We start from the raw sequence: 26,626 nt of genomic DNA on the forward strand, positions 1-26,626 counted from the left end.
GTGTTGGTTTGGTTGATCAACAGGTAAAACAAATAAAGCAAATCAATACACTAGTTAGGCTATGAGCAACACCACAATCATGCGTGTAGAGAACAGCAACCAACAATGCCGGCTGCAGTTGAACAAGTCTAAAAACATAAACAGACAATTAATACGGGTCGGTCACATTTCATAGTTAATACAGGTCACATTTCCTAGTTAATACAATGTGATCTGGATTCAGTCAGCACCCATTACAGAATAAATATGCCATAGCGCCAATGTGCCCATATCTACGCACATTCATCAGGGCAACAAAGCGAAAATGAGCTACACGACTGCGGGCAGAGCATAACTCGTACCTGCCGCCTACGTCACAATTTGCGAAGAGCGCTACGCTTGTAGCATTTGGCAGCCACAATACCCAGCGGGTGCTTGTCTACGGACAGTCACGCAACCACTGGTACACCACGGTTTGGTCAGCGTCTGCACCTCCACACACACACACACACACTATTGAAACAAACATTTTAGTAGGCTCACCCACAGTAAACTCATAGTCGAGGACAAAAACGGTTCGACATACCTTCGTATTTTAAGACAGCACCCAGATCATGGCTTACATCACACCAGTGCCAGCAGCAGAGTGACACCCTACCGGTGTAAGGACCCCAGGTGTCTATTTATATACGCCTACCTCTACGGCAATTAAGTGGCCCACTAGACGCCCACTCCACTCCCAATTAGTGACGTCATTGGCACTGGAAAAGAGCGCACAGAGGAGAGAGAGAAGAGAGACTAAAGGAACCCAGTCCTAGCCTGGTGCACAGGCTACAGGTAAAAAGACCCCCAAAGCGTTCTCTGAGCAGGCAGACAGTTTCCTCATCTAGGACCTCCACCTGAGAAAGTAAATGGCCTATTTGATCAATATTCAGCAACCATATATGGCATACATACTGGCGTATGACTATTAGTTTCACTGTTACCTCTGTATGGCACAGTGGGGCGACAGTGGGTGGTGGCAGCAACGCCACTGTATTTTCTGTCACTGCAGAGAACAGTAATACATTTCACTCCTACAATATTCATAAATAATTGTTGAATGAACTGTTGAATGAATTGTTGATTACTTGAAACATACACTGTACATATGCCTGGGTTTCCGAGCTGCTGCCACCAGGGTCTGAAGACATGCCCCCTTCCAGTCCTTCCATCATGGGGCGACCCTTATTGCTGGAGAGAGCCAGCTCCTCAGCAGGAGTGAAGTCCTGTGGAGGAGGGCCACCTCCAATTTCTTCACCTAATTTTTTTTCCTGTTGGCTGCAAGCGATTTCATTGTTCTATAGGCCCTTTGTATACCAATATCCTATAAAAAGGACTGACTCAGGCAATTCAGCCTTGTACTTGTTGGCCTTAAAATATGTGCAAGTATTGCCTACTGCTACCGGTTTGAATTATGTTCTTATATTTATTTTTTATTTGCTCCCAGGACCGTTTGCCACTGCCAGGGTTGCAACTAAAATATTACAGCAACACAAGTTTAACATTATGGAATGCACTGTGATTCCACTAATTGGAATCACAGTGCATTTTAGTGTAGACCAATTAGTGTAATTGGTCACATCTTGTGCCTGGGGCAGTGATATCAATGTCATGTAACTTACATATTTACAGCGTCTGCAATTTTCTGCCAGCTTTCTCTCCTTGACTTGGCAGCAGCGACGGTGTTAGTTTTTGCCTGTATTATATGTGAATATGTTTGATATGTTTGCATGATTATTGTCTGCTCCTCCTGTGTGAAATATGCAGTTCTTGTTTGCGATTGGACATACGCCGCCCCTTTTATGTGAACACGCACGTCTCTAGATTGGAAAGATCTGGGTTGAGTTAGAGAGTTGATAACCATCGTTGTGATACCACTTATCGTGATTGTGGTTGTTAGGGTTTGTGTAGCCGGGTAACAAAGTAATCCAGAGCGCTGCTGATCTTTATTCGTAGTACAGGCCCCAGCTCTGGTGCCTTTTTGATTGTGTTAACACAACCATAATACTGAATGGTTACTTACCCGTCCGGGCCCGCCCGCGGGACCGAAACACTGCCCCCTACTCCCCCTGTTACTAAGCACTAAATGTTAATAAATATATTTTTTAGACTACTACACATGTTATACATCATTGGAAAGCTACGATTCTTGTGCTTGTAGATATGTAAACCATTTCAAGATCGATTGTTTACAAAGCCAAACGTCTCTACTTACCCTCAAAGGTTCTGTGTCGTCCAGGTATGCAAACAACACATCAAAACTTGATCTGCGTACATTCCCAAGGGTTCAAAGTATCTAACCATGTAAAGTAATTCGTCCAAATACAATGTTTTACGTTCATGAATAGCCATTATCCTTTGTTTCATTATGCAAGTTAGCCGACGGAAGAAACAACTTGTTCACATAAAAGTGTTCTTTTCTCCGGTTAGCAACGGAGCATTTACGAAATGAAGGCATCAAAATGTCCGTTGAACCCTGTTTGACCCAATAGGAGCTTCCATGCCCCGTTGACAGCCCTCTAAAGCCAACTAGGTCTGTGCGTCCTGCCCCCCCCCCCCCCCCCCCCCCGCCCCCCCCCCACACACTCTTTCTAAACAAATTTCTCGAACTGGCTTCGACTGGCTCTGAAATTAGCTCGTTAGCATTGTAGCTGAAAGCTAGCTGAAAATGCCAATACCTCATTTGTATGTGTCTGTGGAGCCGTCAAAATAAAAGTCGATTGCGCAATATGGTTGACAGAATCAGTTTTCTTTGTGCGCCAATCCTGGGAATCAGATAAAGCACTCCAATGTGTTCATGCTTCAATTTTTGTGTTTCAGTAATACTAATTAGGGATTTAGCTATTATATATGATAGTTCTAAGTACCACCTTTCATTAGAGATAACAATTATGAAAAATAATACCTTTTATCCTGAGTATTTGACCTTGGTTACAAAGGGTCATTTTGGAGTCTCCAAAAGGCCCTTTTAGAAAATGAATGGATGTACTCTTATAAAAACATGTGTCAAATATGAATATATTGTGGTATTATGTTTGACTTTTGATTTGAATTGGGTAAGGCTTCAACCTGTGGTCCAATTTAGTCTTCCAGCTAATACCTACCACCTCTAGGCCTCTTCAGGCCTCTGTTTTCAAAACAAAATCTAGGCGGAAATAGAAATGTTCACTTTCCTTGTGTTCAAGATTCTATTACTCAACACTAGTAGGACTGACAGGGGTCCTGACAACAGGGGACATAACTTCAGAGTGTCAGCTTTCAAAAGAGATCATTTACATGCATGTACTCCAAATGGTTCAAGAACAGCTTCCAATTTACTTTGGGTATGCTGTTTAGGCGTTTTTAGGCAAATTTAACTGGATTTTGAAAAGGTTTACTGTAACGAAACGGAAGATGGTAACCAATCGCTTTAAGGTATGCGTTTCATGATTCTTTCAGGGTTGACACGACCACAGGCTTCATCTGTAACAACAAGGACCAGCCGCCCAAAACACCCTGTCAGGACTACCGTATTTGTTTCAGATGCTACCCACCATTCTGTGGAGACGGTAACCAGCTAGGCCTGTCCAAAAAAAGCATTTCCAGACCAACTAACTGAGGGGAGGTGGTGTGAAGAGATTGTATTGTCTTAGGTCCATTTAGGTTTTCCAATGTTTCAACCGTTTAGTAGTGTGCTGGAGCAAGTGGTACGATCGTGACGACCCTAGTGGGACAGGGGACTGGGAGCTCCTCAGTAATCTGCAGAAAGAATATCCTGGATCCATCTGTGCTCATCCCTTTTACATAGACAGCGTTACCTCGGACACCAGCACCACTGCCATTGCAACTGGGCAGACTTTCTACATGTATGTGTAGGGGGTTAAATATTGGCCAAACAACCAAAACGAATTCCCCTATGGTTTAAAGGAAGATGGGAAACTGAATAGTGTATTAGCATGAACCAAATAATGCCAATACAAATAGAATTCCAGGTATTTGACTCTATGGGTTAAATCAGAGCAAGAATGGTCAAAGTACGGTTAAATGAAATACGCATTTAATGACATTGCAAATGAATGAAATCAATTACAAGGCAAACATGTTACAATATGAAAGCTTTAAATCTTACCTACTCTACCATGATCATTGTAAATCAGAGAGAAAGCAAGAGGTGAGCAAGGAGTAGGACAGTAGGACAAGGGAGAACTGAGGAGAAAGTCTCAGGAGATGAAGAATCCACAAACAATGCATTACAATTCCCTTTATACACAAAGACAACCAATCAGACCACATCTTGAATGGGGTGTGAGGGCCATCAAGTTGAGACCGTCCAGAAACTCCAGATTTTAGCATATGAGAGGTGGGGGCAGATCTGACACCCAGCCTTACATACGTACAATTTCTGTTTTCAATTTGGAATGCATCCTTCCTTGACAGTGAAGACACACACACTGGATTCTGGGTGTCTTGGACCAGAAAGGTAGACCGTACTGTTTTCCTTTATTCCCGGTGGTGGTTTCAATGTCAATGCATCTCATTTGGTCTCTTCACCACTTCATGGTTCTAGAAGAGGCATTTAAAAAAAATCTCATTTCAATGGCAGCTCTACTGTGGCGAGTACTGTATGCAAAAATAATGGGTGCTGATTTCTTTCTTTTTTTACGATTAGTTTACTAATAGTTCTCATGCCACTTGATGGTGTGGTTAACTATTGTAATCCTTTTTTTTCCAGTTCCAATCCAACCCAGGGCTTTGTCTGTCGCAATGCAGACCAGAAAGGTGGTAGTTCCTGTCGTGATTACAAAGTGAGGTTTGGGTGCCCTTGTGATTGTTAATTCAACCTGTAAATGACTGGAAGACATTTTTGGCTAAAAATGGAGATTGAGACATCCTAATACTCTGCACAAAAAACAGTTTTCTAATCTGATCTACTAGAGCTCTGTGGTTTTAAATGTTTAATTCTGACTTCCATGGTTTCTGTAAGAATTTCTTGTGGAATAAAAGTACTCGCATCTAAAATCCATACTGCTCTTTCCTTCCTTCCAGTGTAGGAGTCTTGTCATTAACTGGCCAAATCTTCAGGTGGGATGGAAGGAAGATGACTGAACTAACTGCTGCTGCCCCCTTTCTAGTATTGTTTTCACAAACGAGAGGAGAGATGACTACACAACAGGAATGGAAAAAGACAGGACATGGGACGGGATGTGACAAGCATTTTCTGCACTTATAGCTGGAACATGGCAACTTTCAACCCCTGCACTCTGCCTCATTTCCACATACACTAACTCACACTTTTGTTCACCCTTTGTCCTTTGCCCATCAGAATTTGATATTTGTTTCTCTTATGCATGGACAAATGCCCACAAACATACTGTACACACTGCACTGATGTATGCTAGCGGACTAAGTATTGGCACACTGTGTCCCCCACAAAACTTAAAGAACAGTAAAATGTGTTGTTGCATAACCCCAAGAGACATGACAGCACAGTAAAAAAAATATACCCTTTTGATTGTTTACATCTGCAACACTGAACTCCAGTTTAGAAGTCTACGTTCCAAGTATACATTCTTGAGCTTCAAATCTCCTGGGGGACTGTTGACAATGTTGTGATTGATCAGAAATCTTCCTTGGCTACACTGCACCCTTGGGCAATATCGAGGGTAAAACATATTTAGCGGTGTGTAAGAGAAGGCAACTATATGAGTAGGTTGCCAGGTGTGATTCTCCAAACAAGTGAGGTAGCAGGAAATCCCTCAAATAACAGATAAAGCTCTTTGCTGCTGGGCTCAATCTCACTCGCTCATCTCTTCTTTTGGAGTTCACATAAGAAAAAAACGTGTGTGTGTGTTAGATCACTTGGTGTTGGCACACACTTATGGATTCCAGCACCCTCTACTGTCAGTATATTAAAAAAGTGTATAACAATATTGTTTTTTATGTTTCACAATGCTATGTCATACTCCAATACAGTATGGGTCCCATACTATGGGTCTATGGCTCTCCTACGGATGCCACGGTGTGTGCCTGTGCCCAGTCCCAATGAAGATGTCACTGTGTCAGGGTAGGAATCACTCACACACTGTGGTGATAAATGCCTTCATACACCGCAGGCTGGGTGGAGGGAATAAGGAATGCAGAAGAATGAGTGAGATGAGATTGTCAGTTGGTGTTTGTTGTGAGAAATAAAAAGGTGCTGTTTGCCTCATCTGACTACTTTATTTTTCATATTCCACAAATGTAAGCAATTGTCCTACAGATACGATACAATTAAGATTCAATGCAATCTTCGTGTGTGTAAGACCCCAAAACAAAAAAATGTGATACGTTCATTGAAAGACCAGAAGATTTGAACATGTGTCCAAACTTTTGACTGGTACTGTATAACACAATGGAAATACGTTCTAACTGATAAAAGAAAAGAGTATTAGTGCTCTATAGATTGGAGAGAGAGTTTAACAAACACCTCAACATATTGTCAACCAGTTGATGACCAGTGGTACCAGAAAAGTCTCTCTCAGGCATGAAGGTAGTTTTTAAACAAATTTGTATTTTTTAAAATATTAAATTGTATTCATCTTGAAGGTTAAGGGTCACTTTGGTAGACGTAAGGCCAGTCATGGGTAACTGCAGACCTCACTGAACTACTGCTCCAAAGGTTTCTTTTATTTTTTCTTGGGAGTTTTTCCTTGTCTTTCTTGAGGGTTTAGATTGGTTTAAGTGCAGTTCTATGGGCATATGTTAAGCCCTCTGTGCTTGTAAAAAAAAAAGGCTCTACAAGTACATTTGATTTCATATCCTTGACATTGCTTGTAAAAACGACAAAACAACATTTTACCAGCAAACTTCAACCCAGGGCCCAGGCCACATAGTCCTCAAATTAGAGAGTCCTGGAGTGCAGCTCATTTTGAATGGGTGAATAAATACTGTATCTTAAATGAACACCAGTTCTACATATTTTGCATATTGTATGAACTGGCTCAAAGTTTCACAAGTAACCATACCTAGAAGGGTAAAGCTGTGAGTAACCATAGACAGAAAAGCAGGTATGAGGTATTTAAAACTATATATGATCTAATAACATCCCATGATCCTAAGATTGCTAGTAAATATGTCAACTTTATCATCCAAGTTGATGCAGGATTGAGTCTTCTGTGAGGTTCAAGTTCCTCCTGCAAGAATAACATGCAGATAGATGAATCATTCATTTCTAAATTCATAGAAAGAGCCGTTTCTCTGTAGTTAACCTGAACATACCATGATATAAGAACTAATATACTAAATTTGATAGAAACAAGCAATGTTTACTGAAATCCAGGGCTATTGGGTTGGTAAATGAGGTGCTGTTTCCTATCTCAGGTTCCTACAACAGCCGCAGTAGCGTAGAACCACAAACCACCTTGTTCAGGCTGTACTGTACTGAGACTGACTGTGCTGCTCCCAGTCTACCCTGGTTGTATGTGTTCCAGGGCATCTGTGTTTTAAAATAGGGTGGGTCTAAACAACAAAATGGACAATCTCCATGACACAGTGGACTAGTAGGGATAGCCTGCATGTTAGTAATATTAACCCACACCAGAGTTGCTTTGATCTACTAGGCCCACTATGATGTCATAAGAATAACCATAGAAATTGGAATGGACTGAAATGGAATTCTGACAAAAAGACACAAACAAGTTACTAATCAGTCAGATGCGTTTGAACACTTGATGAACATGTTTTTGGAGATGGTGAAATGATCAGGACTTGAAAATGATTCTCAGCAAGATGCTACCAAAGTTTGGGTGTAACCGTATACACCCTTTAGTGTGGAGTGCCGGAGTGGCCTTAACAGCAGTTGGGGCTGTTTATATCTATCAGTGGTACTGCAGACCCACACCTGAGGAAGGTATCAAGATAACTGTGTTAAAAAATATTTTTAAATCTGAGTAAACTAATGATATACAGCTCACATGACTTCGGAAACATTTAATTTATAACCCTAACAAATCCACAACAGGAAAGTATTTATTTTCTTGAAGGTATAGGTTATTAGACAACACATTTCTGTGTCAATTAACACCTAGTGTTCATGTGACTTGTTTCCAAGATGTCTATATTGTCTCAATTAAAACTACAATTCAACTATGACTTTGACCCTCACTGTATATTGGTTTACTTCATTACTAACACCGTGTTTGTTCTTTAATCCACCTCAAGATGATCTTCCCATTACTTCTGATAGTCAGGACGTCTCAACAGCTGAAACACCTCAAGTAAAGTGAAATTTTTGCTTTCACACAATTCCCTACTCTGAAAAATAAATTTAGAAAATTGATTGGCAGTGGTATGTCAGAACTTTCCATGTTCTATGTGTCTTGGCAGGCTATTAACGAGGAGAATGGCAAGCTCATGCTTTTTATGTACAGCCCACTGTACTGTGGCCCTGTCACCATCTACAGGGTGAGAATCCAGTCCCTTTATCTAATCATCTGATAACAGATGTAGATTTTTCTCTGAAGGCTTGACTTTTCTGTGTTATAGGGGGTCAGTGAGACAAGCGGACAGCTGCTTCCATGGAGATACAGTCCTTTATACTGTGGGCCAGTGGTTCTGTTCTCTGTAAGCAACACTGCATGTTTCAATTCAATTAACACATTTATAGAAATCAAGGATTGAACTCGCAGCATTTGGCTTTTTCTGAATGAAATGTTGTATCCATTCCCTTTTTGTTTACTGTGTTATAGGGGGTCAGTGAGACAAGCGGACAGCTGCTTCCATGGAGATACAGTCCTTTATACTGTGGACCAGTGGTTCTGTTCTCTGTAAGCAACACTATTTGCATGATTCAATTCAATTAACACATTTATAGAAATCAAGGATTGAACTCGCAGCATTTGGCTTTTCTGAATGAAATATTGTATCTATTCCCTTTTTGTTTACTGTTATAGGGGGTCAGTGAGACAAGCGGACAGCTGCTTCCATGGAGATACAGTCCTTTATACTGTGGGCCAGTGGTTCTGTTCTCTGTAAGCAACACTGCATGTTTCAATACAATTAACACATTTACAGAAATGAAGGATTGCACTTTTAACTCTCAGCATGTGTTTTTTTTGAATGATGTATCCATTTCCTCCCAATCCCCGATGTTGTTGTGTGTCCAGGAGGCCAGTGAGGATGAGCAGCAGCTGTTGCCATGGAGACCCTTGTACTGTGGGCCTGTGGTCCTGTTCCAGGTCACTATTATCTTCTATATATCTCAATACAACCACTCAAAAGCTGTCTTATAGAAAAGAAAGTACAAAAAGTAGATTTTGAGAGTACACTCATTTGATCAGAGCCTTTTCAGCTAAATCATGTCTGATACTGATTGTAAAAGAGTGACTTGTAAACTTGAGTGATCGATGTCTGCAGGGCCTTCCAGAGTCTGGTCCACTGGTGCTGGGAGACGACTGTAACCAGTTTACATTTCAGTTCTCTTTCAGGACCCACTTTGAGGTCAGTGTGAATGGGATCTCATCACTATGGCTACTAAAATGACAGTATGATAGGGATGAATGTTGTCAACAGTTTATTAAGAAGGAGAGGTTGATAGACTCATTGAAGAACATCCCTAACGTAAATGCATGCAGACATGTGACCTGACTCAGCTGTGTTTGGACTGTGTAGCAATTCTTGGTGAAGACTCATCATATATGGATGACCCGAGGCCCAACCACTCAACTGTGGTGGAGTGATCTGGTTGAGAGGACCAGAGTGGATCACCAGGTAATGTGTTTGCTTGTTATTAACGTTATACTCCGTCATAGCAACCCATAGAACATTTATTTTCAAAAAAGTTGTCAAGAAAGTGTAACTTAATGTTCAACTTTTTCATTGGTGAAGGGTGCTCCAGTTTACAAATCTGTCACCAAGTACATCACAGGAGTTAAGGTAAGTTATTCCTATATTTATTATATTTATATATGTATGAATACTATAAATACATGTTATTGTATAATTATGACAAGATAATCCTTATTAAGGTGTTATTTTCTTCATGACTGTAGCTGGTAGGAGCTGCTGTAGAGAAATACATGTCTTCCAGCTGCAAGCAAAACACCCACTTCACCCAGTTTGATGGCTTTCTGGTGAGTTGCTGTTAAACTTGAACAATACTTTCTGTTCGATCCCTGAACAAGTCTGTTTCTAAATGAGTGTTCTTGTATTCAAAACAGGAGCAGAGAGTGACATGGGAAAATTCAGGGGTTTATGTGGATCCCTGTGGCCAAGTGTTTCCTTACAGCCGGACCAACACTCAGAGCTTCTACTCCCATCTTCCCGGACACACCCACGGCCATGGTAACAGCCACGACTCCCAGCATGCCTCTGGACCAGGCCATGCCAGCGGGTCTGGACACAGACACAACCATGCCCACGGCCACCAGCACTCCCAAGGAGCCAGCAGTGGCCCCAGGAACACCCCCAGACCAGGCCATGCTCCTGGCCCCAGACATCACCACAGCCACAGTCATGCTGGGCGGGCTAGCAGCCACAACCACGGCCCTCCTTCCCCCCCAGAGCATCCCTTCCAACCCCAGGTACAATCAGATCCTTCCCTCTCTGACTGTAGAATCCTAAGTCCTTTATCTTGATAAAGGACTCAGTGAGGGAGTCAGTTGGCTGAGCGGTGAGGGAGTCGGGCTAGTAATCCGAAGGTTGCCAGTTCGATTCCTGGTCATGCCAACTGACGTTGTGTCCTTGGGCAAGGCACTTCACCCTACTTGCCTCGGGGGAATGTCCCTGTACCTACTGTAAGTCGCTCTGGATAAGAGCGTCTGCTAAATGACTAAATGTAAATGTAAATAAAGATTTGAGACATCCGACAGTATGTTGATATCGTTGAGGGGATTAGACCTTCTGGAAGTTTGAAGGTGGGGGAGGACTACTTATCTTGTCCACTATTGTGCAGCAGGAGCCTGAGGAGGAGGAGAGGGTTCAGAAGGAGGAGTCTGGATATGAACACGCTGAGGGGGAGGAGTCACATCAGGCTCCGCCACCTGGGAACAGAGATGCTTCCCGCCTCATGTTAGTCCAAATACACTCACACTTTATTGCACAATATGTTGATAATAGATTCAAGCCATTTTGAAAGCACAACATGAACTGAGATGTTTGTTGTGGTGGATACAGGACATATCTACAGGAGAAACAGGTCCAGGACTTGACCAATAAAATGTTGGCCCTTCGTGAGTCATTTCATGTGAGTTTATCGATCTAATGTATATATGAATGCAAGAACATACAGAAATCAATATCCAGAAATCTAGATTTTCAACTTGAGATGACCTTGTGTTACAGTCACTCCTGACCCAGGACACCACAAAAAACTTCCTGCTAGTTGCAGGAAGGATGATTCTTTCAGGGCTGGTCCAGCTCAACCAGGCGGTAAGGACCAGGCATCTTAGAACAACAGAGACTTTGATGGCCCATTGATGAACGTAATGATTATATTGTTGTCTCTGATCTAGGATGTTAGTTCCATCAGCACATCGTTCAACCGCCTGGTGAGCTACACTGAAGATCCCGCCCACAGGGCTGGGATAGAGAGGGAGCTGGCCTCTGTCAACGTGAGTAATGATAACAAATTGAAATAATTGTGCATTTTACATATTGATTTATCATGTTCTAGTAAATGTCAGTAAGGTACATTCTGCTCAGATATTGTTGGGCATTGCTTTGAGCAGCCCATGTCAGCTTTGCCTGTGTTTGGTTCCTGCAGATCCATCACACCAACTTCCTGGATATTGTGTATGATTTCATCATCCTGGGAGTGATGAAAAACAATGCTGCCTTGCCTCCACAAAACGTAAGTTGTACTGAGAAAAGAGAAAAGCTTTGAAGACTTTAGACTTTTAAGATGTTGAATAATTCATTGTATCTTTGCTGATGGCAAACTTCTGACCCCAAGAAGCAGGAACAGGGATTTCTTGATCACCTTTTTAAGGTGCTGGAGCCAATCCTAACTCCTCCAACTGGATGGCAGCCCTGTGCCAAAATGTTCCAGGAAGTCCTTCAGGTACACAAATGTATAACCTGTCTCATGGTCAAGCTGATTCTGTTTACTTTTATGTTCTGGATCTATGTGTCGAATAACGTCTCATTGTGTCTCACTGATCTCAGGTCCAGCTAATAAAGTTGCTAGACAGCATCTTAGATCTGGACGAGTCCACCTTCAGCCAAGCTGACGTCCTATCAGCTGTGCTCTTCAGCCGGCTGGAGGGAATCATCCAGGAGCTGCTGGGAGATCTGGATGGCTGCTGACTTTCACAGCCAGACCTCACTTAACATTTCTAATCACATCTAGAAGTCTGCTTCATTTAATAAACTGCATACCCACATCCCTTTTTTTGGCCATTTTGTGACATTATTTGCAATAAGCATGTAGGAGTATGTTTGGAGATCCTTATTTACTTGGTGTTTGGAGGTCACCACCTTTATCTCAGGTAGCGGCTAGCTTGAGTCGGACACCAGGACAGCCTGGCGCTGGTTGAAAGACTGGCATGGCTGAGCTGAGTTATGAAGTAAAGCTCACAGAATTATCTGCAAATGCATTGTGCAGTACTCATTACTGAGCAGTAGAATGTAAGTAATTTTACAGTAATAATACACTAATACAGTAATATATATTATTACAGTAATACAGTAATAAATAGGTCATTGCTTCTCAATGGGGACCTTGAGGCCAAATGAATTACAGTTACCAAGAGGATTGTATCTTTTTATTATAATTTGTTACTACCTGTTTGAAGTCAGACAAAACACATGCACATCCATAAACAACACATCGTCACTCAGTTGTCAATAGTACCAAAATTACAAAATGTCTAAACTCCATTGACATTCAGCTGGCCATTGAGGGTCCCAGTCTTCTCTGCCTGTGGACTGTGTGCAGTGTGTGTGCTGTGTGCAGTGTGTGTGCTGTGTGCAGTGTGTGTGCTGGGTGCAGTGTGTGTGCTGGGTGCAGTGTGTGTGCTGGGTGCAGTGTCCTCTGCACTGGGCGTGGGGCTCCTGTACTCCCCATACTCCACAGTGAAACACAGGCTCACAGACAGCAGCAGGGCTGACAGCAGGATGTACAGCTTCACGTCCACACACAGGAAGCGGCTGGAGGAAAAGGCCATCACGTACCCGACTGCCTCCCAGAGTCGGTAGTTAGCAAATGCTGCCTCCTTGTGGCCGTGAAAGAGAACTCCATAGAGGACTGGAGACAGAGAACACGATGGTTATGGCCTGATGTTATCCCAACAAATCCTCAAAGCAGTGTTGTAGTTTATTGTCATAAGTTGCCTTTTAAGTGCCGATCATCAAGGTGAAAGTTCTAGATGTAGCATGTTCACTATGGAGGGTGTAGTGTGTTTGGAGTGTGTGAAAATAGAGTCCTCTGTTCCTCTCACCATTGGTCTGAGTCTGCCACACAGCGTCTGCCAGGCCCCAGAGAGCAGGAAACACAAAGAAGACAGGAAGCTGGTCTGGGTGAGGCTTCCAGAACAACAGAGCCAGGATACAGGACAGGTTGATGACAGCAGCTGGAGGAGAGGAGAGAGGAGACATTTAGTCATTTAGCAGACGCTTTCATCCAAAGCATAGCCTCACCCAAGGAGAGCATCACAACATGGATGAAACATCTTACAAGTCTCTTTACAGTTTTTAAAGTCCTCTGGAAAAAAATACTGGTCTCTCTCTCTTACTCACTAATTCACTATCTTTTACTTATCTCTTTTACATTCTCTTTCTGTTTCTCACTTCCTCTCTGTGCTGTATCTGGTATCCTACCTAAAGTAAAGAGTGCCACTCTGCCTGTATACTGAGACAGGTGCCCAAAGAGGTAGGAGAAGAGGGAGCTGGTGGTGCCAAAACAGATCATCACGTAGCCCACAAAATGGATCCCCAACGCACAGGTGACATACTCCTGAGAGAATCAACACACACACGGGGGGGTAAACATTCAGTATGTGTAAGACAAGTTATGTGGAGATTCCACACTTTGACCTCAGTTCAAGTCATGCTGTTGCAGGCTGACATGAGAATTCCAGCATATAATCTCTATAGTCTTTCACGTGCATAAACACACTCACCTTGGTATACTCTCCGTTGAGGAAGCCCAGGTGCAGGCCGATGTAGGAGGTGACTGGGATGAGGAGGACCTGCCTCCGGTCTCCCAGCTGTCTGAAGGTGGCCAGGAAGGTGCTGCAGAAGGACCTTTGGATGTTCCTCACCTCCTCCTCCTCGCTCCTCACCTCCTCCTTGTCCTCCTCGCTGCTCCTCCCCTCCAGCTGCATCCTGCTCCTCGTGGCTGCAGGGTTGTCCTCCCTGCCGACGTTGTCCAGAAACACAGCCACCAGGAGCACAGCCAGCACTCCCACACCTCCAACACAGAGACACAGTTCACTTGAAACCTGCCGAGGTCGGCTTCTCATTCAATCAAGCCAGATGACAGGCGTCCAATCAATGAGTCCTCCTTTTTTTTCCTAAATGAAAGATTTTTGTTGACACAAAAATAGAACTTTCCTTTTTTAGCCATTTTATCCTCCATTAAAGGACTATGAACTGACTCTTGATTTGTTATCGTTTAATATAATTACTTGCAGAATCGATTTTTTGTGAAAATACTGCAAGGGATTAATATGTTTAATGTATTAGTGTGGTTTGGTATTATTTGCCTCATGAATTACATCTAATGTGTGACTAAGATAAAATCACACAAGCATGAACCAGCCCAGCAGTAAAACAATGTACATATTACAAACGCATCTACTAATAATTATCTAAGCACATACCATTTAAAAACATTACAGATAAAGATTTGTTAATGATGTGTTGAAATTGTTAATTGATTTTCTTATACTGTAAATAAACATTATTATGGTTTTACCAGTTTAGTGTGTTTAGTATTTAGCGTGACTAGATTTTCTCCCAGAACATTCTGTGGAAGTGAACATCCAGCAGACGCAACAAGACTGGCTCACGTCAAGTGGGGCTCACCCAGGTAGCACCCCATCAGTGTGTGGACCAGTCTGTCATCCGGTCTGGTGGAGTTGAACCTCTCATCGCTCACCTCCATGCAGCCGCCAACACCACAAACCTGGAGGTCTCCCTCGGTGATGTTGACTGTTGACAACCAGACAGCCTCAGCACACAACCACAACCCAACTCATCGGACTGTTCCAACTCTCTTTGACTGTGTTGGGATTTATAGTCATGGGATGCGTACTTTAAAAGGAGATACTTCCACTATAGAGAAGCACAATTGGTGTGATTATATCGACTGTAAAAAGCCATTGAAAGGAATTCAGCTGGCGTCTGTCTGCACCTGAGGCCGTGTCCTGTCCGAAAACCAGGGAGGACAGGAGGTTCCCCCAGACTGCTGAGGACTGGTACATCAGGAACAGGATGCCAAAGTACTGGTTGATGACGGCCTGGCTCCTGCTGCGGTCCTGCCGGGCTTGGATCTGGCCAGCCAGGGTCAGGTAGGTACTGCTGGCTGACCACAGGGGAGCCTCCCCCAGACCCAGGACCACCGAGGAGGGGATCAGGGTCTCCCTGATGGGGACACAGAGAGGGTGGGTGGGGGCAGAAGAGAGACATCGACAAAGAGCGACCCAGAAAGACTGAGAGAGATGGAGAGAGAGATGGTCAAATACCCCTGTGTGACGGGTATGTAACAGCTGTAGCCACGCTCCGTCACGACAAGGCTTCGCTCACCACTCACGGGATACGAACGCACGACCTCCGACTTGCCAAGCGTGACCACTACCAACTACGCCAAAGAAAAGCTAGCTCTTCGTTGACGCGGGTGGCCTGTTACATACCTGAGGAGCGAGTTTCATGGTTCTCACTCCGTTACACCTGCTTGATAATGGGGTTTCACGTTCCTCTGGTGACAATGACATAACATCTTTTAATCAGTTCCCACACAGACCTGAGCGCAAACTCTAAGGACTTGAACCGGCTAGTGATGTATACTTATGTATTCCATCAACGCCTTTATAACAGTTGTGGAACTACTCATATCATGGATCATCTTTGCCCGTGTGAGGTTTTACCATCCTGGGAAAAAGTTCCCCACAGTGTACATGACGTTGCAGCCCATGCAGGCCACAATGGTCCACTTGCAGCCCAGGTAGTGGATGACCAGGGGAGTGAGGAACATGGAGGACAGGATGATGGAGGCAAACTGAACGCTGGCTGATGCCACGCCAAGTCCGTCCTCCGCGTTCAGACTGCTCTGCAACCGTAAAACAAACACCTCCAGAACAGTTCGCCAAAGAGCCTTTCAGACATAGTTCTTCAGAGTAAAACAGCATTAATCAATCACCTTTATCAGTCACTTAGTCATTTGTTCTGTACGCACGTCGCACATGCACGTTTACTGTCAACACAACCTTTGACCTCATCGGCCACAAAAAGCCTGCTATGGCCAGGCTCTCCTGCTGCTGACGTCAGGAGATAGACACACCTGCAGGTTGAGGAGACTTCCTGTAGCACTGAAGAGCAGCAGGAACCCAGTGGAGATCACCAGGACGTTCTTCAAACAGCCGCCCTTCATCTTCAGCCTCGACGTTCCTGATCCTGATCAACCGTTTTCCGTCACCCAGGGATCAGAACTGCTGTCTGAGATACTTATTTCCTTTCACACTCTGATGTAAGAGTGAATGGCTACACTTTGGCCCTGCTCTAGAGCAGTTAATTTGCTCTATATCAGGGGATGACTGTAAACAGGCAGGCTTTATTGTATGTGCAGTTCTTGAACTGAGTTGGACCATACAAAGGGAATGTGTAGACACAACGACTGACAACGACTTTTAACTCATTTTTGGATACAAATATAGAAGCTGAAGTTCAATTCTGTTTTTCTGTATGTCGATGTTTTATTGAAATTTTATCAATCTTGTACGCTTTGAATAATTGGCAAGTGTTAGAAAATTACATGTACAAAAAAATTTTGTGGGCGGGCTGGGGGGGGGCCCCAGCCCGCCCACAAAAAAATTTGGTCGGGAAGTTGGGTCGGTTGGGGAAAAATTATGTCCGAACAAGAGCTGTTCGGACCAATCAAATTGTCAGGGCGGGCTTTATACGATGATGGACAGATGATCAACAGTAACATAATCAACCACATCACCAAAGAGCGCTTGGGTTGAATTAATTTCAACAAACAACATACTACGTTGCTCTGATTGGTTGTAGGTCTATCCAATTGAGTGAAGAGGCATTTTTTTCCAGGTTCGGTTGAAACACGCCCCATACTCACAGCCCAACGGAGCGGTATCAGACTAATATTCTGACTAGAATTATGAGTATGACAACGTCAGGCTACCCCCGCCCCCCCCCAATAAAAAAAAACCGAATACATATTTTAATAAAATATAGTAAAATATAACACCTTATTCATATAATACACATTTTATACAATTTGATATTGACAGGGTCAGTAGCTGCAGGCAAATACTGTACAAAAACTGCAAGGAAAATCGATTGTATGTATATAAATCAGAAACAGTGAAATTAAACATGCCGTCTTGGGAAACCGTCTACAAGCTGGTCTGAGGTGTGACATTTTTGTCCATTGCTGCTTCCGGCATGTTCCCTGAGTGTTGTTCGTAGGCCCCCTCCCCCATGGGAGGGGTGGGGTCAGAGGCGTTGTTAGACATAAAACTCTACTGGGGCAGGCCCCTATTCATATCCCTTTTCTTTCAGGCTTGCTGTGCACAATGCACTACTAGGCTATATAAACTCCACTTGCTTAACCCACTATATAACAGTTCAGGGACGCAAGTTTGATATCAGCTGCAGGGACATCAATCAGTTAATGCGAGCGTGCACATTTTTTTCGCATTCATTTGAGCGTGAATACAGTTTGTTTTTTTGCTTTGTGTAATATTGTTTTTATGTTTTAGTCAAATAAGATGATCGGTAGGCCTGGCATTTAGAAACTATCTTTGGTTTTGTAATGTTTTCTTAGCCTAACTCAATTCTGACTTGTGTGCTTCTGTGTGCATGCTGCAGTGGCTATTTGGCAAGCTCAGAAGAGCGCACTGATATGGGTTTGTGTTTTCGGTTAAACACTTTTACAAGCGTTGATTGGGATACTGCGTAGATTTTTTCTGGGATTATCAATCTAAATGAATTGACTAATAAAGATAAATAAAGATTGTGCTGGGGCACAGCAGATTTATATTGGGGCACGTGCCCCAGTAAAAAGGGTCTAACAATGCCCCTGGGTGAGGTTGCGCCACTCATGGTACTCCACGATGGGATACGTTACCGTGGTGAGCACCAGCATGGCCAGCAGGATATAAATCTTAAAGTCCAGGCAGATGAAGTTGCTGTAGGCAAAGCCAATGACGAAGCCCAGAGACTCCCACATGCGGTAGTTTGCAAAGGCAGCCTCCTTATCTCTGGGGAACAGCACCCCATATAGAGCTGGGGAGAACACGGAAAATGTATTTAACCAGGCAAGAGGACTGAGGTCAATGACCTCTAGGCCATGCAAACCGCACAAGGCCTCAAGTCTACAAAAGGTCTTCTACACAAATTTAATATTGAACAGTCTAACTACTGACTGTAAAGAAAGGCTGTCGACTGCAGTATCCTCACCCACCCACTGTTTTCTATATCTAGGCTCACATAGAAAAGTCAAACACGTTTAAAACACAGTTCTGGACCTGAAATTCTAAAGATGACATGTTGAGTCTGCAATACTTTAGTGAGAAAGGTTGTTGCCAGATATTTCTGAACAAAACTTCCCTGCTGCTTGAGACTTTTGCACATGAAAGATTTACATTTAGTCATTTAGCAGACGCTCTTATCCAGAGCGACTTACAGTAAGTACAGGGACATTCTCCCCGAGGCAAGTAGGGTGAAGTGCCTTGCCCAAGGACACAACGTCATTTTGCACGGCCGGGAATCGAACCAACAACCTTCTGATTAATAGCCCGACTCCCTAACCGCTCAGCCATCTGACCCCTATTTGTGTGAAGTTACAGTATGTAGTAGTCCTCTCACCGTTGGTCTGAGTCTGCCACACAGCGTCTGCCAGGCCCCAGAGAGCAGGAAACACAAAGAAGACAGGAAGTTGGTCTGGGTGAGGCTTCCAGAACAACAGAGCCAGGATACAGGACAGGTTGGTGACAGCAGCTGGAAGAGAGGAGAGGAGAGAGGAGTTAACAGAACTCCACTGAAGCAGAATTTACATCCTGGGTAAAAGAGTGAAGGTTGGCCTAAAGTAAATAAGAGGCAAACATGTCACATGATTTTTTCCCAGAACAATTGTTGGACAGGGTGCCAAAGTGGAACTTGAATCGCACCGAAGTGGGTCTCATGTCCCTGTCACATGCTATACGTGTCACATATCGTGTCAAATCTTCCTACTTTAAACATTCCTGGCTCTTACCTATGAAAAAGAGAGGGGCTCTGCCTGTGTATTCTGCCAGCCGGCCAAAGCCGTAGGAGCAGAGAGAATTGGAAGCTCCAAAACAAATCATGGCAAAGCCAACAAAGTGGATCCCTAGGGCGCAGGTCACATAGTTCTGTAACAAGAGCACAACATGGAGGTCAATTCTACTTGTAGTTCTCAACTGAGAAGAGATAAGGAACACAAGACACTTTACTGTACTGAGTCACACTCCACCTGCCCTCCCTCACCTTGGTGTAATCTACTGAGAACAGACAAGGAAAGCAACCCACTTAACAGTGTGGAATCTATCCCCACATATTAGTGAACTCTACTGAGGAGACACTTTACAATGTTGATCCCCCCCCTTTACCTTGGTGTACTCCCCAGACAGGAAGCTCTGTTCCAACCCACTGTATATGGTAAGGGGAATGAGAGTGACCACCCTCCAGTCTTTCAGCAGAAGGAACGTGGCCAGGAACGTGCTGCACAACGGCTCACGGTTCCCCCGGAACTCCCTCGTCTGCTCACTGTCGATGTTGTCCAGGAACACCGCCACGATGATCATGGCCAGCACGCCCACAGCGATGTAGCTGCCCACCAGCGTGTAGATCAGCTTCTGCTCAGGCCTGGTGGAGTTGGAGGTGGAGTTAAAGACGATCTCCTCGCAGGTCCCGGCTCCGCAGAGCTCCAAGTCCTCCTCAGGAATGTCCGCTGCAGCAGAACACACGCATAATGTTCTTTGACCTCGCCAGTTCCTGTGCTGTTACCAGACATGTGGTGCTCTTGATTTACATTGCCCAGAAATATTAAACCCAGAAATATTAAACGGATGGGGCAGTTCCACAAGTATATATGTGTGTGTGGTTTAAGTTTGATCCTAAATCATTGTGTCATTGAGTCAATGCTGTTGCTAAGAATCAAGTGGAGCTGGTTCATGCAGGAGACGCGAGACCTAGCGTGTTACTAGCAAGGCGTCAGGGCACACCTTCCTAATAGGGCGGGGTATATAGCAGGGATCCCGGCACTTGCATTGCTAGTGCGACACAGACGCTCTCAGTCTTCCTACAGTTTCTTGTGTCAAACGATGTGTCCGATCGATCTGGTTCCTAGGTGGCGAGCAAAATGTGTCAGGTAAGGATGTTGGCCTACTTGGAGGATTTCTGTTGTGTGGGCTGAATCTTTTAAAAACAATTGGTCGAGTGTGGAAATGTGGACGTGATTCGGCAGGACACCCATGGGATATGTTCTGTCTGCGATACAGTGTTCATTTTAGGACATCCTCAAATCTCACTCAATTCTCATTTCCAAACGAAAAGGCGTCAGGTCTCAGACCAAAATTCGTCAGACACAAGCGAAACGGCTTCAGTCTCAGAAAAACCTTTGTCATTCTCAGACAAAACGCCGTCAAACCAAACGGCGTCAGAAAAACCTCTGTCATTCTCAGACGAAACACTGTCTGAGAATCGTTGTAGCTGTCTGTCACGGGGTAAATATGGTGCAGGAAGAGGAACATTGTGTCTTGTGATAATGAGGCACAGTGATTACAATCAACCATCCTCTGTGGCATTTGATTAAAAGGTAGTGAGACGTCTTACAAAGCTGGACGTGCCATCTGGACGCAAAACACGTGCCATCTGGACGCAAAACACTTGCCCGTGATGCCATCTGGACGTGCATCACGGGCAAGTGTTTTGCGGGCCGCATTCATTCCCGGGTTAGTAACAACGTAGCTGACGTCATGTGTCGGTCAAGCACATTCCAACCTTGCCCAATCTTGCCATGGCGACTTAACCATAGCCACATACGCATGTACACAGGGGTAGTTAATCACCCCTTACCAGGGTGAAGTGCCTTGCCCAAGGACACAACGTAATTTTCACCGCCGGGAATCGAACCGGCAACCTTCTGATTACTAGCCCGATTCCCTGACCGCTCAGCCATCTGACTCCCTTTGACTAGCCATGCTTACCCTACACGAGTGTGGCAAGCATGACTAGATAAAGCTTAGGGGCACCGTCTGCTCTGAGCTACACTCTCATAGGTAAGCATGACTAGATAAAGCTTAGGGGCACTGTCTGCTCTGAGCTACATTCTCATAGGTAAGCATGGCTAGATAAAGCTTAGGGGCACTGTCTGCTCTGAGCTACACTTGAATAGGTCAATCACGGTAAGCTTAGGAGCACTGTTTTCTCTGAGCTAAACTGTCGTAGGTTATGCATGGCTAGATAAAGCTTAGGGGAACTGTCTGCTCTGAGCTAAACTTTATTAGGTCAAACATGGGTAACACAACGCTCATTCACAACAGATAAAGCTTAGGGGCACTGTCTGCTCTGAGCTACACTTGTGTATGGTAAACATGGCTAGATAAAGCTTAGGGGCAATGTCTGCTCTGATCCAAACTTAAGTTAAGCAGAGCAACTCCACGTCACTCACTCACTCACACAGATACAGCTTGGGACGCGTCTGCTCTGAGCACACCTGTGAGGGTAAGTATGGCGAACACAACATTCATATCAGTCACATTTTGTAGCACCTGGGCTTGATTTCAACTAGTGGCCACACAATACAGTTTGACATGTATTGTGTGTGTGTGTGTGTGTGTGTGTGTGTACCTATATTAGTGCCCTGCCCAAAGATAAGCGAGGACATGAGGTTCCCCCAGACAGCTGAGGACTGGAAGATGAAGAAGAAAATGCCAAAATACTGGTTGATGACATCAGCACTCTTCTTGTTGTCCTTGGGCGCCTGCAGGTTGCCAGCGATCGTGAGGTAAGCGCACTTAGCTGACCACAAGGGGGAGCCCCCCATACCCAGAATGAAGGAGGTGGGGATCAGGGTGTACCTTGAGCAGCAGGGATGGGTGGAGGGGGGGTTATGCAGCGGTCGGAGTAGTTAAACCACTGAACTAGTGGTACGACTGATTCACCTTGCTGTAGTCACCGACACTGACGGCCTCATGTACTAACGCTTTTGCGCCCACTTCAGGCATATTTGTTTCGCAATTTGCGTGTAAAAGCATGGCGAGGTATGTACAAACATGCCGCACTGAGGTAAAAGCGCAGACTGCCTGTCGCGGGAACTGAAAATGGCAAATTGCGCTTTTCCGTGCATATGCATTCATGGGAGGGTCAAGGGGAAAGTGGGAGTTTCCCATAAAGAGATGGGAGGGGATGCGTAAAGTGCGCCTAATTATGTATTCCGCGGTATGTACAAAAACCGCTTGTGAAAGCGCACCTCTATTTTGCGGTGAAAATTCTCCGCCTGATAAAAGCAGGCGTAAACCAGGATGCGCATATGCCTCCTGTTGAAATGGCAACCGTAACCAGAGCAAGACGAAGGAGACATAGGCCAAAGTATTTTTTGCCACAAGGATCACACTTTTTCAGTTGAGGGAACACAAAATCATTACGCGTTACAGATTAAGCAGCCATGCAATATTACAGTTACTGGAAGAAATCAAAGATTACATCGAATCTCCGACTCAGCGTTCACATTCCATTCTAGCAGTTGTTTAACTCCTCACTACATTACAAATATTGGCATCGGGATCATTTCAAACAGTCATCGCTGTTTTGACTTTGGTGGCTGATCCATGATAGAAAGAGAGAAGGAGGCCCATTCAATTGCGCGTTTAAATGCTCGCAATGTACGGTATAGTGGGCGGAGAAAGGCGCTGATTACCCGATGACCTACAGGTTTCGTAAATTCGACGTAAACTGAAGTATCACAGCGTGCGCAATCTGTGGGTTGGCGCTAATAACGCTACGTTTGCGAATGTACGTACATGAGGCCCTGAGTGTTCATTTCTGGTTCATTTCAAGGATACAGAGTAATGAATGTGTTGTACTGAGAAGGTGGTCTGTGTTACCAGCCGGGGGAGAGGTTTCCAAAAGAGTAGGCGATGTAGCAGCCCATGGAGACCACGATGGTCCACTTGCAGCCCAGGTTCTTGATGAGGATGGGCGGCAGGAACATGGAAGACAGGATGATGGAAGCGTAGATGACGCTCAGAGAGGCCACGCCCATCCCTGCCTCCGCATTCAAGCTGCTCTGCAGGGGGAACAGGGCAGGAGAAGATGGAAGGAGATGGAGGTTGGAGGGAGAGGGGCAGGAAAAGGTGAGATGAGATGAAGGGATGTGAAGGTGGGGGGAAAGATGGGGGAAGGGGAGGTGGTGAGGAGGGAAAGGGAGCGAGGACGTGGAGGGAGAAACAACATTAGGAGTTGTAGAGAAAAGAGACAGGGAGATATGACGACAGGAGGAGGAGGAGGTGAACTCATGGTACCATGAAATGTGTCTGTCGTGTTGTTAGATGTGTTATCAAGGCTACAAAAAAATCCCTTTCACTGTATAAATTAAGAGAATGACTGCACACGTGTAAATTAGAAAACTGTTAAGATTTGCTCATATTCACACGTCACATATATGTCACATATCTTCTCCTGAAGTCAAAGCAAACTCCCATCATAGGGAGTCAGGTGGCTGAGCGGTGAGGGAATCGGGCTAGTAATCCGAAGGTTGCCAGTTCGATTCCCGGTCATGCCAGCTGACGTTGTGTCCTTGGGCAAGGCACTTCACCCTACTTGCTTCGGGGGAATGTCCCTGTACTTACTGTAAGTCGCTCTGGATAAGAGCGTCTGCTAAATGACTAAATGTAAATGTAAATCATACCATACAGCTGAAGACATGTACACGTACAATATTTCCTTTTTATCAGCCAGTATTTCCTGTTTATCTGTAATTGATTTGTAGTTAATCCGCATGGATTTGCTATTTAGTTATCATTCTTCTGCTCATTTCCTGTTCACCTACATGGGTTTCCTGTCTGTCAAATCCTGTCAATCTGTCTAAGTGCTCACCTGTAAGCTCTGCAGACCTCCATAGGCTGTGAACATGGACAGGAAACCTATGGACACCACAAGAACGTTCTTGGTGTTCCTACTGATCATCTCTGCAGCTTCCAACACCCAATGGGCTCCAATGGACAGAAGAAAAATGAAAGCCTTAAGTCTCAGATACTTGGCTACAGCTGTCTCCTATCAAGGAGAGTCCAGGTCTCTTTAACTTTGTGATGCTCGAATATAGCCGAGGTTGGCTGTTGTCAGAGCCAAAGTTCATCCTGCTGGAATAACATTAACTTAAGGGAATGCAGAATGCCACATATCTGTTCTAATCCATTGTTGTTTTACCTTATCAATCATTATACGGAGACTGCTTTGGAAACTCACTCAACAATCCTCCCCTTACTTTAGTGTGAGTGTGCACGCATGTGTGCGTGCGTGCTTGTGCATGGGTATTATCCCATTTGATAACATGGGCGCCGAAATAAAAAAGGTGGCGCTTCCAGGTGTGTCGCAGCAGATCGCAGCAGATCGCAGCCGATCGCAGGCAGTGTGTCCCATACCAGGCGTAAGACGGATTTGAGAGACCGCAGATAGATTGCGGCTAGTCTGGTTTGTTATATGTTTTGGAAACTGCAAAGGCAGCTCAAGTCTAAGATGGACTCGACCGCAAAGACTGTGGCTTATATGTGTTTTTGATTCCCGCAAAGACTGCGGCTTGTATTTTGTTGTGTTACATTTAAATTGTTTTAATTATGATTTATTTTTATTACTTTTATCACTTGGATTATTGTTTTTATTGTTTGTATTGATTTTATGTAAAGCACATTGAGGTGAAATTCTTGTATGAAATGTGCTATATAAAGTCTTATTATAATCACAGGTTAATATAGTCGGATGAAAAACTCGAACAGCCCCCATGATATGGGAACAAATATACACAGGCAGTTAGGAAAGCTAAGGCTAGCTTTTTCAAACAGAAATTTGCATTCTGTAGTACAAACTCAAAAAAGTTCTGGGACACTGTTAAGTCCATGGAGAATAAGAGCACCTCCTCCCAGCTGCCCACTGCTTTGAGGCTAGGAAACACTGTCACCACTGATAAATCCATTATAATTGAGAATTTCAACAAGCATTTTTCTATGGCTGGCCATGCGTTCCACTTGGCTACCCCTACCCCGGCAAACTGCCCGGCACCCTCCACAGCAACCCGCCCAAGCCCTCACCGTTTCTCCTTCACCCAAATCCAGATAGCTGGTGTTCTGAAAGAGCTGCAAAATCTGGACCCCTACAAATAAGATGGGCTAGACAATCTGGACCCTTTCTTTCTAAAATTATCTGCCGAAATTGTTGCATCCCCTATTACTAGCCTGTTCAACCTCTCTTTCGTATCGTCTGAGATTCCCAAAGATCGGAAAGCTGCCACGGTCATCCCCCTCTTCAAAGGGGGTGACACTCTTGATCCAAACTGCTACAGACCTATATCTATCTTACCCTGTCTTTCTAAAGTATTCGAAAGCCATGTTAACAAACAGATTACTGACCATTTGGAATCCTACCGTACCTTTACCGCTATGCAATCTGGTTTCAGTGCTGGTCATGGGTGCACCTCAGCCACGCCCAAGGTCCTAAACGATATCATAACTGCCATCGATAAGAGACATTACTGTGCAGCCGTATTCATCGACCTGGCCAAGGCTTTCGACTCTGTCAATCACCACATTCTTATCGGCAGACTCGACAGCCTTGGTTTCTCAAATAATTGCCCCGCCTGGTTTACCAACTACTTCTCTGATAGAGTTCAGTGTGTCAAATCGGAGGGCCTGTTGTCCGGACCTCTGGCAGTCTCTATGGGGGTGCCACAGGGTTCAATTCTCGGGCCGACTCTCTTCTTTGTATATATCAATGATGTCGCTCTTGCTGATGGTGATTCTCTGATTCACCTCTATGCAGACAACACCATTCTATATACTTCTGGCCCCTCTCTGGACACTGTTAACTAACCTCCAGACGAGCTTCAATGCCATACAACTCTCCTTCCGTGGCCTTCAATTGCTCTTAAACGTAAATAAAACGAAATGCATGCTATTCAATCGATCACTGCCCGCACCCACCTGCCCGTCCAGAATCAATACTCTGGACGGCTCCGACTTAGAATACATGGACAACTATAAATACCTAGGTGTCTGGTTGGACTGTAAACTCTCCTTCCAGACTCCCATTATGCATTTCCAATCCAAAATTAAATCTAGAATCGGCTTCCTATATATCGCAACAAAGCATCCTTCACTCATGCTGCCAAACATACCCTCGTTAAACTGACCATCCTACCGATCCTCGACTTTGGCGATGTCATCTATAAAATAGCCTC

At 44.4% G+C, this 26,626-nt stretch overlaps 3 protein-coding genes across 4 annotated transcripts; 1 reads left to right on the forward strand and 2 right to left on the reverse strand.

The window, feature by feature from the left end:
* Positions 1–11,166: 11,166 nt before the first annotated feature.
* Positions 11,167–12,359, forward strand: LOC136948132 (mitoguardin 1-like). Of its 2 annotated transcripts, none has more exons than XM_067242444.1 (6): positions 11,167–11,221; positions 11,320–11,406; positions 11,490–11,588; positions 11,741–11,827; positions 11,930–12,037; positions 12,142–12,359. In XM_067242444.1, exons 1-6 carry the CDS (start codon positions 11,195–11,197, stop codon positions 12,280–12,282), a joined length of 549 nt encoding a protein of 182 aa, XP_067098545.1. In that variant the 5' UTR covers positions 11,167–11,194; the 3' UTR covers positions 12,283–12,359. The 2 variants fall into 2 exon arrangements, with proteins under 2 accessions (XP_067098545.1, XP_067098547.1); XM_067242446.1 differs by having other exon boundaries at positions 11,933–12,037.
* Positions 12,360–12,471: 112 nt separating this feature from the next.
* Positions 12,472–16,567, reverse strand: LOC136947676 (protein unc-93 homolog A-like). Its single transcript, XM_067241805.1, has 10 exons — positions 16,478–16,567; positions 16,065–16,246; positions 15,332–15,561; positions 15,004–15,129; positions 14,340–14,386; positions 14,097–14,261; positions 13,795–13,930; positions 13,416–13,547; positions 13,016–13,222; positions 12,472–12,530 (listed from the first exon to the last, which is right to left on the reverse strand). Exons 1-10 carry the CDS (start codon positions 16,565–16,567, stop codon positions 12,472–12,474), a joined length of 1,374 nt encoding a protein of 457 aa, XP_067097906.1.
* A 982-nt stretch (positions 16,568–17,549) lies between these two features.
* LOC136947934 (protein unc-93 homolog A-like) lies at positions 17,550–24,363 on the reverse strand. Its single transcript, XM_067242174.1, has 8 exons — positions 24,274–24,363; positions 23,283–23,464; positions 22,027–22,256; positions 19,785–20,125; positions 19,412–19,547; positions 19,024–19,155; positions 18,247–18,441; positions 17,550–17,650 (listed from the first exon to the last, which is right to left on the reverse strand). The coding sequence occupies exons 1-8, from the start codon at positions 24,361–24,363 to the stop codon at positions 17,550–17,552; spliced, it is 1,407 nt and encodes a 468-aa protein (XP_067098275.1).
* Positions 24,364–26,626: the final 2,263 nt, after the last annotated feature.

Source organism: Osmerus mordax, chromosome 8 (assembly GCF_038355195.1).
Source record: "Osmerus mordax isolate fOsmMor3 chromosome 8, fOsmMor3.pri, whole genome shotgun sequence".
NCBI lineage: Eukaryota > Metazoa > Chordata > Actinopteri > Osmeriformes > Osmeridae > Osmerus > Osmerus mordax.

Excerpts from the sequence above, each read along its gene's own strand:
- LOC136948132 (XM_067242444.1), top strand. The coding sequence starts at position 11,195 with ATGTTGGCCCTTCGTGAGTCATTTCAT. Across the intron at positions 11,589-11,740 it reads GGGAGCTGGCCTCTGTCAAC|ATCCATCACACCAACTTCCT; the intron begins GTGAGTAATGAT and ends TGGTTCCTGCAG. Across the intron at positions 11,828-11,929 it reads CTGCCTTGCCTCCACAAAAC|AAGCAGGAACAGGGATTTCT; the intron begins GTAAGTTGTACT and ends TCTGACCCCAAG.
- LOC136947676 (XM_067241805.1), bottom strand. The coding sequence starts at position 16,567 with ATGAAGGGCGGCTGTTTGAAGAACGTCCTGGTGATCTCCACTGGGTTC. Across the intron at positions 13,931-14,096 it reads TCAACGGAGAGTATACCAAG|GAGTATGTCACCTGTGCGTT; the intron begins GTGAGTGTGTTT and ends TGATTCTCTCAG. Across the intron at positions 12,531-13,015 it reads GTACAGGAGCCCCACGCCCA|CTCAGCCATGCCAGTCTTTC; the intron begins GTGCAGAGGACA and ends TTCATAACTCAG.
- LOC136947934 (XM_067242174.1), bottom strand. The coding sequence starts at position 24,363 with ATGATCAGTAGGAACACCAAGAACGTTCTTGTGGTGTCCATAGGTTTC. Across the intron at positions 22,257-23,282 it reads GGAAACCTCTCCCCCGGCTG|GTACACCCTGATCCCCACCT; the intron begins GTAACACAGACC and ends CTGCTGCTCAAG. Across the intron at positions 18,442-19,023 it reads GTGGCAGACTCAGACCAACG|CTCTATATGGGGTGCTGTTC; the intron begins GTGAGAGGACTA and ends TGTTCTCCCCAG.